This window comes from Monodelphis domestica, chromosome 8 (genome assembly GCF_027887165.1).
Source record: "Monodelphis domestica isolate mMonDom1 chromosome 8, mMonDom1.pri, whole genome shotgun sequence".
In the NCBI taxonomy this organism is placed as follows: domain Eukaryota; kingdom Metazoa; phylum Chordata; class Mammalia; order Didelphimorphia; family Didelphidae; genus Monodelphis; species Monodelphis domestica.
The window spans coordinates 199,867,714-199,881,732 of record NC_077234.1 but is presented as its reverse complement, the minus strand read 5'-3'; the positions used below and the strand labels follow the sequence as shown (position 1 = coordinate 199,881,732).

The 14,019-nt window shown below is 41.6% G+C and overlaps 1 protein-coding gene across 5 annotated transcripts in view; it reads left to right on the top strand.

Annotated features, from left to right (window-relative positions):
• Positions 1–13,119, top strand: part of NPAS2 (neuronal PAS domain protein 2) — a 282,607-nt gene extending 269,488 nt beyond the window's left edge. For all 5 annotated transcript variants that reach the window (XM_007501138.3, XM_007501137.3, XM_007501139.2 and 2 more), the window contains 5 exons: positions 4,478–4,681; positions 6,269–6,456; positions 7,163–7,255; positions 10,820–10,991; positions 11,686–13,119. In XM_007501138.3, the coding sequence (XP_007501200.1) occupies positions 4,478–4,681; positions 6,269–6,456; positions 7,163–7,255; positions 10,820–10,991; positions 11,686–11,889 (861 nt within the window). In that variant the 3' untranslated portion in view covers positions 11,890–13,119. The remainder of the gene's footprint in view (positions 1–4,477; positions 4,682–6,268; positions 6,457–7,162; positions 7,256–10,819; positions 10,992–11,685) is intronic.
• Positions 13,120–14,019: the final 900 nt, after the last annotated feature.

Below are 14,019 nucleotides of genomic sequence, written 5' to 3'. Positions count from 1 at the left end.
GAGTTGCCCCACATTACTTCATATGAGTCTAAAGTAAAAAAGAAGATAAATATAATCGGTGTGCTTTGAGGAAGTTGCTTTGAACACAGAATTATTTTCTTCTCCATCCCCTTAGAAAATCAGAAATTTAAAAATGTGATTTTTTTTTAATACTGTTCAATCTGGCAGATTTTGTCTCCCTTTTGATGGCAAATAAAAAGTACTTGGTATCTACAGAACACTTTCCCAACCAGACCCAATGTGCTTTCCCAAATATTCCCTTAAATGTCATCGCACACACACACACAATGTGCTAGTGCAGAGAAATTGAGGGACAAATGGTTTATGTAGCCAATCTAGAAATGCATAAGAGCAAAAAATAAAAACCTGAACTCCCTAATCCCAGACCGAGCACTGGTTCTTCAACTCCTCTTCTTTCCTTTTGTCATCAGACAGTTATTAAAAACCTGTGGGCCCTCAGTGCCAGGTTTGTGTGTGTGTGTGTGTGTGTGTGTGTGTGAGAGAGAGAGAGAGAGAGAGAGAGAGAGAGAGAGAGAGAGAGAGAGAGAGAGAGAGAGAGAGGAGAGAGAGAGAGAGACAGAGAGAGAGACAGAGAGAGAGAGAGAGAGAGAGAGAAAGAGAGACAGAGAGAGACAGAGAGAGAGAGAGAGAGAGAGAGAGAGAAAGAGAGACAGAGAGAGAGAGAGAGAGAGAGAGACAGAGAGACAGAGAGAGAGAGAGAGAGAGAGAGAGAGAGAGAGAGAGAGAGAGAGAGAGAGAGAGAGAGAGAGAGAGAGAGAGAGAGAGAGAGAGAGAGAGAGAGAGAGAGATTCAAGACTGTCACAGATCCTGACAGTGCCAGCTCTCTGGTTTGGGATTAAAAGAGTCATCCTGCTCTGCTCAAGAAACCTTGTCAGCATCCTCCATCTCCCACAGTCATCCTCTTTTGCTGGGCTCTCTCTGACTGCAAGCCGCGCCCTCTGCTGGCCATGGAGGGTATCAATTCCTGACTGAAAGGGGAGAGCCCTTTGAGTCAATCAGTCAACATTTATGCAACTACTATGTAGCAGGCCCTGTGCTAGATACAGATACAAAGGGGAAGCAAGCCTTGGCCCCAAGGACCCTACTTTCTACATAAAGGATACAAGGGCATCAAAACTAAAACTGTGCCCTCTCTCCTTCATAACAGATCACTAGTGATCACGAGCTGAGCCTTTCATTGAACAAGCATTTGCAGGGGCAGGGAGGTGGCACAGTGGATAGAGTGCCAGAGTCAGGAGGACCTGGGTTCAAATTTTGACTTCTTTGTAGCTTTCTGACCCTGGGCAAGTGATTTAGCCTTAGGAAAGATTCAAAGAAGAAAAAAGACAACAAGCATTTACTAAATGCTTACTGTGTGCTGTTAAAGGCACTGGGAGAAATAGAGAGCCTCTTAAAAAATGGAGGCTCTTCAATTTATCTTTTTGTTTACTTTCTTATCTCTCATTTCTAGCAGTGTTTTGCATGTAGTGGCCTCTTACTAGGTGTTTATTGAGGTTTTCCCGACCTTGCAATGCAGTTTGGTTTCTTAGTCCTCTAATATTTTTTGTTTTGTTTTGTTTTTTGGGTTCAAGCTATTCTAAGAGAGACAAAGATAGAAAGGAAATAGCAGTGGGGCAACTAGAGATGGGGGCCCTGGGTTTAGATTTGACCTCAGAAATTTCTTACCTGTATGACCCTGAGCAAGTCACTTAACCCCAAATGACTAGCCCTTACCAATCTTCTGCCTTGGAGCCAATACTTAGTATGAATTCTAAGATGGAAGGTAAGGGATTTTTTTTAAAATAGTAGTTAAGTGCCTACTATGTGCCAGGCACTGTGCTAAGCACTTTACCAAAGGTATCTCATGACAACCCTGAAAAATAGGAACTGGTTAGCTTCCCCATTTAACATATGAGGAAAGTGAAGCAGGCAGAAGGCAAGGGAAGTGCTCAGGGTTACAGAGTTAATGAAAAAACAGTTCCTGTGGATCAGTGGCATACAACACTAGATAGAACCTGCCTGTTCCATGCCAATTTGCTTTGGGAACACCACTGTGAATATAAAGTGGCTGCTTTTGTAAAACATTTTTGTGCATCAATTTTCTATGTAATTTCACAGATTTTTGAAAGGCCGTGTTGTGCATCCAGATTGGACAAAACGGATGCATCTCTGGGCTTTGAGTTCTCAAGAAGATCTTGGCCAGACACTTTCTAGCTTTGGGACCCTGGGCAAGTCACTTAAATTTTGCCTGCTTTTTAGTTCTCCCTGCTGCAAGATGGGAATTATAATAGAACCCAGACCCCGGAGTTGCTGTAAGGATAAAATGAGATGATATTTTTTAGGTGCTTTGCTAACTTTAAATTGCTGCATAAATGCTAGTTGCCATCGTCATTTTTGTTGTGATACAGGGAGCATTGCTTTTGAAGTCAACACCTGGGCTCAAGTCCCAATTCTGTCAGTTATGAGCTCTGTGGCCTTGAACAACACATTTAATCTCTGTGACCTTCATCTGGAAAACAGAAAAATAAAACATACTCTATGCCTGGCAGATTTGTGGTAGAGAAAGTGCTTTGCAAACCTTAAAGAACTCTATAAATAGGAGTTATTATAGCAATTAGAAACAAGCTAAGATTTTTTAAAAACACAAATAGCAAGAATAAGAAGGAAATAGTTTAGACAAATAAATGATGCTGAGTCTAAGTGCCAGACAACAGGTCTAGTCCTTCAATGTCTAATAACTGAGGAACTGTTCTCTCAGAGGTAAGCTATCTCCTCAGAACTTTTTCATAAATATTAGGATATGTAGTTGATATAATCTAGATATTTGAAATAATCTAGATTAGGATATATGGTCGATATAATCTAGATGTGTTTTTATTACAGATTACATTAGTTTCTTTTGGGGGAGGGTTAAGGGGATCAGGTCACAAAGGAGGGAGACAGAATTTGAGATGTAGAAATATTTAATCCAAATCTCTGTCAGCTCAAAAAGCATGGCTTATGTTAGAATTATAACTATCACCAGCCTCGACCATGTAACTTTGTGTCCTTGGAGACTCCAAGTATCTCCTCAGGTAGTGGTTTTTTTCTTCATTCATAAAACAAGGGAATCCATTTGTGAAATTCCAGTGAAAATGCACCCATCTAAGGATCAGACTCTAGTCTGGACCAGGCTATCCTGCCGACTAGTTATCCCTGTGTCCTGAGGCAACACACTCAACTTTCCTCATCAAAGGAATTGATGCTTCTGGGACTTACTTGCTTCACAACCCTGGACAGGACATTTAGCATTCTGAATCTCATTTTCCTCATCTGTAATTCACAGGGTTGTTGTAAAGATCAAATGGGAAAAGTGGGTATAAAGTGTTTTGTAGAATCTAAATGCTAGCCATCATTGTCATGGTGGTGGAGATGATAGGAATCGGATTAGCTGGCCTGTGAGATTTCTTCCATTTCTAAAATCCTCAAATCTAGTTCTTTTCAGCCAGATACATTCCAACAGTACTCCCCCTTAGTAGGGTTATTTTCACTTATAAAGAAAGATGTATAAATAGCAGCTCAAAACATCCCAGGGTCTTTCTGGCTTTTCAATAAGGCCATTTGGGACCTCCATTTATTTTTTTTTAACTAAGTGGTAGATTTTTCCCCAGGTAAGATGATGACAATAATATCATAATTTGATCTAATAAGAAACTCAGAAGCCAATTCCTATTTCCCACACATGAGTATAAAAACAACTTGAAGAGCAAATGTGGGGACTGGGGACATTCTATTAATCAATACTGCAGAGCCCCTTATATATGTTTTCTCATCTGATCCTCATAACAACCCAGTGAACTAGGTGCTACTGTCATTCTCATTTAATAGAAGAGGAAACTGAAGCTGAGACACATAATGTTATGTATCATGCAGCTGGGCCAGCTAGGTGGTATAGTATAGAGTGCCAGGTCTACAGTCAGACTGAGTTAGACTCAGCTTTCTGAGTTCAAATCTGGCATGAGTCACTTCACCGTGTTGGCCTCAGTTTCCTCATCTGTAAAATGATTTGGAGAAGGAAATGGCAAACTACCACAGTATCTTTGCCCAGCAAATTCCAAATAGCATCATTGAATGGGACTGAAACCACTGAACAACAAAAAGATGATACCACTAGTAAGAAGGATTCAAACCCAGGCCTTATCTGACATTTAATGGTACCCTGTACCATTTAATTGCTTCAGAATACAAACTGTTTCTGGGATATTTTTGTGAATTAGGACATTGGTAGCTTAGCATGGATTAAAACCATAAAGCAGAGAGGATTCAATTTTCAGTTTAGTTTTTAAATCTCTATTATGTGTCTGGAAGTGTGCTGGGTGCTGGAAGAGATTCAAGGATGAATATACAGTCCATGCTCTCAAAAAGTTTACCATCTAGCAGGCCTGATGAAGATATGGTTTCTTTCCTGATGGTGCATGCCTCTGTTTTCTCTTTCCAGATGTTTTTACAGCAGTCAGCTGTATCCCTAAGTTTCAGCAGCATTCCACGGCCTGAGCCTCAGCAGCAACAGCAGCTACAGCAGAGGTCAGGGGTGGTTTCCCAGGCACAACTCATTCCTAGTCCTCAACTTCCAGGGCAAATTACAACTTCCCAAATAGCAAATCAGCAGCTGCTACGGGAATCCAGTGTGATAGCAAGCCAGGTAAATACACTTTTTTTCAGATTCCATTATCTCAGCAATGACAGGCAGACATAAATGAGTGAAGATATGATTTATTATTGATAGCAGAAGGGGGTAAACTGGGGAGTAGAAGATCTTTTGAAATTAAATCCAAGCAAATTTTTTTCTTTTTTCTAATAAGTTCTCTCTTTTTTTTTAAAGTAAGCCTTAAGGTTAATTTTGTTCCATATCTTAATAACTCTTCCCCCCCCCCATCCTTTTGTTTCTGATTTGCTTTGAAACATATTCTACATTCTTTAGTGGCTCAAGGAAGAGAGAGGAAAAGAAGGGGAGATTTGGATCTCAAATTTTTCAAAAACAGTCAAAAATGAATGTTAAAAATTGTATTAACAAGCAATGGGTGGGGAGAATAAAATGCTATTTGAGAAAGAAAGAAAAGAAAAGTATTCCAGAGCTAGCCTTGTCAGTCTTGCCTCTCATTGAGATGGCTTAAAAGGATGGAGAAGAACATCCTTCTAAATTTTTAAAGAGGCAAATCTAGCTATGATGTAAAGGGGAAGTTTCTAACACTTAGGGCTATCTGAAAGTGGGAATGGAATGAATGACTTTAGGTGGTGTTCTTATTGAAGGCCTTCAAACAAAGGCTGGACGACTCCTCTTTGAGAATATTTATAAGAGGGATTCTTGTTTGGGTACAAGTTGGACTAGATAGACTCTTAAGACCCATCTCCCTTGAGATTTTGCATACTAGAGATTCAGATCACCCTGGGTGATTACAGATACAGGTTGGTGTAAGTCAGCTCTTAATATTGTCCTTTTTCTTAAAATGGCCTGTTCTCTGAGAATTATCTGCCAAACTTTTTTTTCTCAGATCCCTTCACCCTTTACAAAGGCACTATCCAAACCAACCTTGGCCTCTCTTCTAGGGAGGGTCTAATTTTGCCCCACTCATGAATGATGGCAAAATGGGCAGACAAGAGACCTGACAGAAACAGAGCAAGATGAAAATATCCTTCAAGGGGACTGCTAGATGGCTCAGTGAATTGAGAGTCAGGCCCAGAGACAGGAGGTTCTGTATTCAAATATAGTCTCAGGCACTTCCTAGCTGTGTGACCCTAGGCAAGTCACTTAACCCCCATTGCCTAGCCCTTACCACTCTTCTGCCTTGGAACCAATTTACAGTATTGATTCCAAGACGGAAGGAAAGGGTTTAAAAAAAAAAAAAAGAATCAATCCTGTGTTTTGGTTCCAAGGCAGAAGAGTGGTAAGGGCTAGGCAATGGGGGTCTTGGAATCAATACTGTGTATTGATTTGAACCTAAGACCTCCCAGTTCTGGGGCTCCCAATTCACTGAGTCACCCAGCTGCCCCCCACAGTATTGATTCTAAGACAAAAGGTAGGAAGGAAGGAAGGAAGGAAGGAAGGAAGGAAGGAAGGAAGGAAGGAAGGAAGGAAGGAAGGAAGGAAGGAAGGAAGGAAGGAAGGAAGGAAGGAAGGAAGGAAGGAAGGAAGAGAGGGAGGGAGGAAGGCAGGAAGGAAGGCAGGAAGTACTGACTCTTCCAACTTCTTTTATTAAGACATTTCCTTCCCCTTAAATCCATGCTCCAGGGTCAAAAGCCAATGAGAAGCACACAAGTCATGCAGGGAAATGGCCATTCTGTGAGCAGCTTAACCTCACAGTTCAATAGCACAGCCTTACTCCCACAAGCGCTGAGCCTGGCCACACCTGGTTCTGTCACCCAGGATACTGGACAGTGTCATCCCAGCCCGGACTTCAGCCATGATAGGCAACTCAGGTATGAACAGGGCCTTTTGGAGGATTTTGTTTGCATTATTTTTTAAATTAAATTGTCTTTCTATTAACAAGGATTTATTTTTCTCTCCCTCCATCTCCCCACAATTGGGGGATGGGGGTCAGGGAGAGACATAAATTAAAGCCCTTATAATAAATGTTATATATGTATATATAATTTGGTGTGTGTATAACTTGTTTTACTTGACTATATATACACATGTATATGTATATATAGTCCAACAAAATAAATCTCTACGTCGGCTGTGTCCAAAAACATGTGTCTCTTCGTACATATTCCCCATCACTTCTTGGATAGCGAGTGAGTACTATGCTTCATCTTCAGTCAGCAGGAATTAGCATCTTTCTTTGAAAAGTAACTGATGCCTATCTTAAAGTGGCCCCTTAGATTTCCCCTTTGCCATGGACTATGGAGGTGAGTAAGAGAAATCCAGACATTCTTAAGAAGCAACATGGAAGTTTCTAAGCTGTATGACACAGAAAGCACACAAGCCCAGTGGACAGACGAGGTCTGCAATGTACCTCCCAAGTAGGAGACCAAGAAAGGTCATTTAAGTTAAAATGAGAAAAGTAATTCAAGTTGAAATAAGAGGCATTTGAATTGAATAAACATATAGGGGCTTGGTAAACACCGTAGTGTGCCAGTCATTACCAGAAGGGTGATGAAAAATATTCTCTCTCTCCTAAAGATTGCTGCTTAGCCAACCAATCCAGCCAATGATGCCTGGGTCATGTGATGCGCGGAGGTCCTCAGACCCTGGTGGCACAGGACGACAAGTAAAGTAGGTGGCTAAGGGAGGGAGAAGGGTGGGAGGAAAGATAGATAGGAGGAGAGTAGAAAACTGGGTTGGGGTCATAATATCATTATCTCCCTATTCAAATCAGAAGGAATCATTTTAATTGTATTCAGCTGTTCTTTTTTAAAAGGTCCCTGTTCTGTAATTGCCTTCCATAACAACAACCTATGCCCTTCAGCCCCAGTTATTTAGCCAGTCAGATGTGGCACTGACTCCTTCTCAAATGTGAAGAGCCTCTACCCTCAGGACATAAACTCCAGTGGGCCCAGCTTAGCTACTAGAACCCTGCAGGACCCCTTGTATGGTTTCCAACATTGATAGGAAGGAGCAGCCTAGAATAATAGATAGTGGCCACTCAAACGCACTTTCTCACACATACCAGACCATTCCTTAAGACTTTAAGGAAGAGTTGCCTCTCTGCTTTGAAAGAGGGAATTGTTTTCACTGGGAGCTCCTTATGGGACACCAATGAAATCAAAGGTCTGAACTCCTTACCCCCACATGCCCCCCAAAAGTCCAACAACCACTAACTGCCAGCCTGTGTCACTGATGATGCACCATTGGGATATTAAGAAATTTGTAGATTTTTTTCCCCTTTCCATCCACAAAAAGAAAATATTCTTCCTGTCCCATCCCTTGTCCATACCATTAGGTCTATAACTATTCCCTAAGTAACAGGGTCAGTATTACTGAAACATGAAGCTGAATATTTAAAAGCTCTTAGAAAAATAAAAAGTTTCTGTGCCTTGGAAGCGAGACTGAAATAGAGATACCTGGCAGATGATGCCCTTTCAGTAAAATTCTAGCTTAATTTTTGTAAGAAGGTGGCCACCACTCAATAAAGAACCACACAGAAGCTTTGGAAAACCATAAGGCAGCTCTTCCTGCCTTAGAGACAGCCTCTGTAGGCACCCCTCCCAGACTTCCATTTTCTCTAACTCTTAAACTCCCTTTGAAGCAATTCCATTGACATTTTCCTCCCATCTCACAATCCTTTAGAGAGCCATCTAGAGCAGGGTTGGACCACCCACTGTTTGTAGTCTCCTTGGTTCCTTCCCAGAGTTCGTAAAGAATGACCCATTTCATAGCAATCCTAAATAACATCAAACCCCAGTCGCCCAATTTCTTTCAGGTTTCTCTTAGACACACAGCAGCATTCCTCCCCAAAGATTCAGCCAGTGTTTCTAATTAAGCCAAGTTTTTAGCTCGTTCCACCCAAGTGGTCCAAGTGTTTGGAGACAAACTTTCTGGTTATAATAATAGTAACAATAGCCCTCGTTTAGATGGCTCTTTAAGATTTGCAAAGTGTTGTACTTATGTTATCTCTTTTGAGCTTCACAACAACCCTGTGAGGTAGGTGATCTTTTTAACCCCATTTTATAGATGAAGGAACTGGGGCTGAGGAATTTTAAGGGACCTATCCAGGAACACACAGCTAAATAACTACAATGAAGGAGGATTTGAACTTATGTATTCCTTACTCCAAGCCTTGCACTTCATCTACTGCCCCACCTTGCTACTGGTTATATTCGTTTCCAGGGAATCAGTGGGTATAGAAATTCTTCATTCTGTGAACTTTTGACTTTTTTTTAAGGGACAGCTAGATGATATAGTGGATAGAGTATTGGGCCAGGAGACAGGAAGACCTGAGTTCAAATCAAGCCTCAAACACTAGTTGTGTGACCTTGGGCAAGTCACTTCACCTCTCTCTGCTTCTGTTTCTTCAACTGTAAACTGGGACTAATAATAGTATCTTCCTCCCAGGATTTTTGTGAAGATCAAATGAGAATAATTGCAAAGCACTTAGCATGGTGCTGTGACAAGGAAATCACTTTAAAAGACTGATATATATTAATTTAAGGTCGCCAAGGAATTCAGCTATGTAATTCCTAAATGAAAACTCAAGTCAGCAATCAACCTTTTATGGAGTTTAATTACAAACAGGAAGAAGAAAGGTATTAGAGATAGAGAGAGAGAGAGAGAGAGAGAGAGAGAGAGAGAGAGAGAGAGAGAGAGAGAGAGAGAGAGAAAGGAAAGAGAAGGGAATAGGGCTTAAATACCCCTTCTGTTTAGGCTGGGCCAAAAGGCCCAAGCCCTTAGATAGCTGAGGCAAAGAAAAGAGATCAGTCCCTATCACTCACGTGACCAAAATGGAGAAACAGTCTCAGGGGCCTCCACCTCCAGCTTCCTTCAGAGCAAGCTTCTCAGAGCACAACCTCTCAGAGCAAAACCTTTCCAACCAACCACCTCTAGTCCTCAGACCCCGCTATCTTTAAGGAAACTATCCAAGTTCCCTCCCCTCAGTTCTCACATCTACCAATCACTGTCCATGTCTTCCCTGTGCCAATGGTGGCTCTACCTTAACCCAGGACCACCCAGAGTTCTGTGGCTTTGCACATGTCAGTTGAAGGTCATATTCTCAAATAATTAAATCTTGATCCTTTGCTACAGCCCTTCCTAAATCCTGTTACCCTGAGTAGGGTGGAGATTGGAATAATTAAATTTTGATCTATGCTGCAGCCCTTTCCATTGTTCAGCAAAATGTTTCTGTCCTAAAGTAATCTTAAGAAGGGAGGAGGAGGAACCTCCCATGCCAATGAGGTTCACATTCCAATAGACTATCAGTAAGAAATTTTCCAAGTCTGAAATTTCCCAATGGTGAAATTTCCAACATTTATAAGTCTAAGAAATTTTAAGGTTCACAGTGCCTGGCATGTAGTAAGCACTAATAAAGGTTAGCTGTTTTTAAAAAAAATAATGATAACCAACATTTATATAGCAATGTATATCATCTGCTCCTCACAAACTTGTGAGATAGTTATTACAGGTATTATTGTTCCCATTTTAAAGATGAGGAAAATGAGTGATTAAATGACTTGCTCATGATCACACAGCTAATAGGTGTCAGAAAACAGATTTGAACCTAGATCTACCTGACTTCAAATTCATCAGTTTATCCATTATTCAACACTACCTTTCTCTGACTCGCTTTTTATCTTGTTGAGCTTTTCATAGTCTTGATTGTGCTTTTCTTCCCTCTCCCTCCCCAATTTTTGTAGGACAATAAGTTGACCTTTTAATGCCTGAGCCTCCTTAGTCATCCAGAATCTAGCTGCCACTCCAGTATCTGGGCCACTTGTGAAGTATATATACATAGGGAGTGCTTCAGAGAAAACTGGTTTGAAGGGTAAGTTGGGTGGCACAGTAGAGAGAGGTCCAGGCCTGGAGTTGGAAGGCCCTGGGGTTCAAACCTAGCCTCAGATACTTCCTAGCCAAGTAATCTGGGGCAAATCACTTAACCCCAATTGCCTAGTCCTTGCCCTTTGAACCTGGAATTGTAACTAAAGCAGAGAGTAAAAGTTTAGAAGAAAAGAAAAGAAAGGAAAACTGATTGAAGATGCCCTAGAAAAAATGTACAGACTTTCCAAATACCTGAAACTTTTCGAGAGCCTCCCAGGATTTCCCCAAATAATCATTCCATGTCTTGCTGGAAGCTTTAAATATCTCATCCTTAATGTTTGTTTTTTCCTTCCCCGTGAAACCAAACAGATATCCTCAAAGCCCATCTGGCTTTCCAAGTCTGGAAGTGCAAACCTCCAGCAGCAGCACCTCGACCCCTATTCTGCTGATGGGACAGGCTGTGTTACACCCTGGCTTCTCGGCCACACAGCCATCCCCCTTGCAGCCCCTGCAGCCCCAGCAGCCACCACACTATCTACAGGTAAGAGATGGGAAACATGAGACTTCTCTAGAGAGGGACCAAACCAAGAAGAGAAAAGAGCCGATAAAGCCTGTTTCGCCTCTTGGCTTAGACCAAGAATTCCTACCTGGAATCTGGGAACTTGATCTTTTTCTAACATTTTGATCACCGTAATTCACTGTTCCTTTGTAATCCTACATCCCCGATATTATACATTTAAAAACTTGATTCCGAGAAGGCTCCACCAGACTGCCAAAGGGAGGGGTCTCTAATATACATACTCACAAATGGCCCCCAACCCTAGTTTGAAGATCACTCTAGGCTCCAGGTGCAGAACAGGTTCACTATTTGGTAAGATTTCCCAAACGCTCAGTGGGAGTAGGTAAAGCCACGGTAATAAAGGGAATTACCAGGGGCAGCTGGGTGTCTTAGCAGATAGAGAGCCAGATATTGATTCTGAGATGGAAGACAAGATCTAAAAAAAATCCTTCCGCTCACTGAAGCCATATCAAGTAGCATTGTGGGAAAAGAGAAGCAAGATCCCATGCCATGTGTCCCCAGGATCTGCCAGAGCTCATCCCCACGGCTTCCACTTGTGATAAGGTCTAGATTAACCATTTGGCATGGAATCTGCATCTCTTCCCTTGGAAGACCCTCTAGTTGGCCAATCAAAGTATAACTACTGGAATCCAAGTGTGTTTGTTTTCCTCACCAGGTACAAACACCAGCCTCTTTGCACAATGAACAACAAGACTCTCTGCTTCTGCCTGCTTACTCCCAACAGCAAGGGACCCTGGGGTATCACCCCACACCCCAGCAGCCCCCGCCGCCTCCACCTCCGCCGCCCCCGCCGCCACATCCGTCCCGAAGGCCCAGCAGTCTATCAGAGTCCTCGAGCCTCCAGCCGCCGCCCCGATAGGGCCCCAACATGACATCAATACATAATCAGCTTTAACCAATGGACAAGAGAGGGAGGGGCAGAGGAAGAACGGATTTTGCATCTAAACTCTTGGCTTTTGCACACTGCAGAATACATTTCAGAACTCCTAGATCCGAACACATCTCAGAGTGCAGGTTGCAGCGGGGGGAACATGATCAGGATCTGGACGTCCTTGGTTGCCCCTGGCTCGGTGGATCTCTGATGTACTCTACAGCCATACGATGACCACTCAGACTGGAAATGAACAGTATTCTACATGAACCCCATCCTTGTTGGGTAAACACTCGGAGAAAGCACTTTTTTGCCACATCCTTGTGAGCACATCCATGTTACTCCAGCTGACTGTGGACTGTCAATAAGAGATATTTGGCCTTTATTCTTTCAATCTTCTTTCCTTTGCATTTGAGAAGCACTTCGTCAAAGATCTGTGGAAGAGAGAAAGAACAAGAGATTATTTTTATTATTGTTAATTTTTTTTTGCACAACTGCACAGACAAAATAACTTAGGCACTTTCTGTATAAAATAAAAAAATAAATAAAAGTCTATTTACTTCATGCCGTGACCAACAAGTACAAAAATCAGCAGGCAGAGCTGGTCAGACTCTCCAACCTGAAATTAACGGAACAGGCCTTTAACCCTTCCTGTTCTGGTGACTGTTTGGTCTCTTTCTTAAGAAAATAACACTGGACTATACCTGTTTACTTTATTAATTACAACTACAAAGGAGGACTCAAACTGTAAGCACAATCATGCAGCTGACGTTCTGGAATTCTAGCGAGACACACAAGAACACAAAGAAGATCCATTTCTGCCTCCCAAACAGCCCATCAGCTCTGTTTGGGACTACAGGTCACTGGGGAAAATGCACTGTGTTTTGGCCCACTGAATGGGGATGCTGCATCTTATTACATATCTTTCATGAGAAATACCTAGGATTGAATTTTCCTTTAAGAAATGCACTTTTTGCTTTTTTTGTATGTTTTGTTATGTTGAGATGTTTCTAAAGAAAAGATTTTATGTAATTATAAAACATAGTGTATTGTACAGCTGTTGTAATAATGACCTATTTCTATAAAAAATAAAATTGTATGGAATTATGTGTAAATTATTTTGTATCTGAAACACCAGTTCATTTCACAACTATGAAAGTTTTCTTGTGCTTTTCTGTGAGTGGACATTTTGTAATAAATTAACAAATTTGTACAATTTCCTATGGAGGCAAGTCCTGTCTCTTGGTATATTTATATGTACATATATGTATCTGGTCATATATGTATATGTATTTATGAGTAAACATATTTTTGTCTTTATTTCTGCATGCATTTATATTCAGTAAAAGAACACTGAGAGGCGGTGTGGAGTAATGGAGAGAGCTGGCCTCCAGGCCAAGAAGACCAAGATTCAAGTCCTGTCCCTCACACAGCTTGGGCTGACGGCTACACTAAGGCTCCAAGTTTTAGAAAAGGTGCCCGTCTATACTGGTAGAAGGATTTTCCTTTTCCAGTGAAATCACAGGTCTAATCCCTATCCTTCAATATAAATAAATAAGTGTGAAGAAAAAGAAGAAGCCATCGTCCTCTCTAAAGGGACCCTCATAAAATGCAAAAAGCTGGTAGACCGGGGTTCCAATCACTCTTTATAGGACCTTCAGTAAGTCTAGGCTTCAGATTTCTTATTAGTGGTTTTTTAAAAACTCTTTATTTTCTGTCTTAGTATCAATTCTAAGAAGAGCGGCAAGAGCTAGGCAATTGGGTTAAGTGATTTGTCCAGGGTCACACAGCTCAGAAGTATCTGAGGTCACATTTGAACCCAGGTCCTCCCTACTCCACGCCTGACACTCTCTACCGTGCTACTTAGCGGCCCCATTATTAGTGATTTTTAAAAGTTGAGCTAAATAATAGCTAGAGTCTGTTCTAGTTCTGACATTAAAAGGGAAAGTGGCAGTGAAAGCAACTAGTTGGCGCAGTTAATAAAGTCTCAGGCCTGAGGTCAGGAAGAATCATCTTCCAGAGTTTAAATCTTGCCCTCATTCAGACACTTACTAGCTGTGTGACCCTAGGCAAGTCACTTCACCCTGCTTGCCTCAGTTTCCTCACCTGTAAAATGAG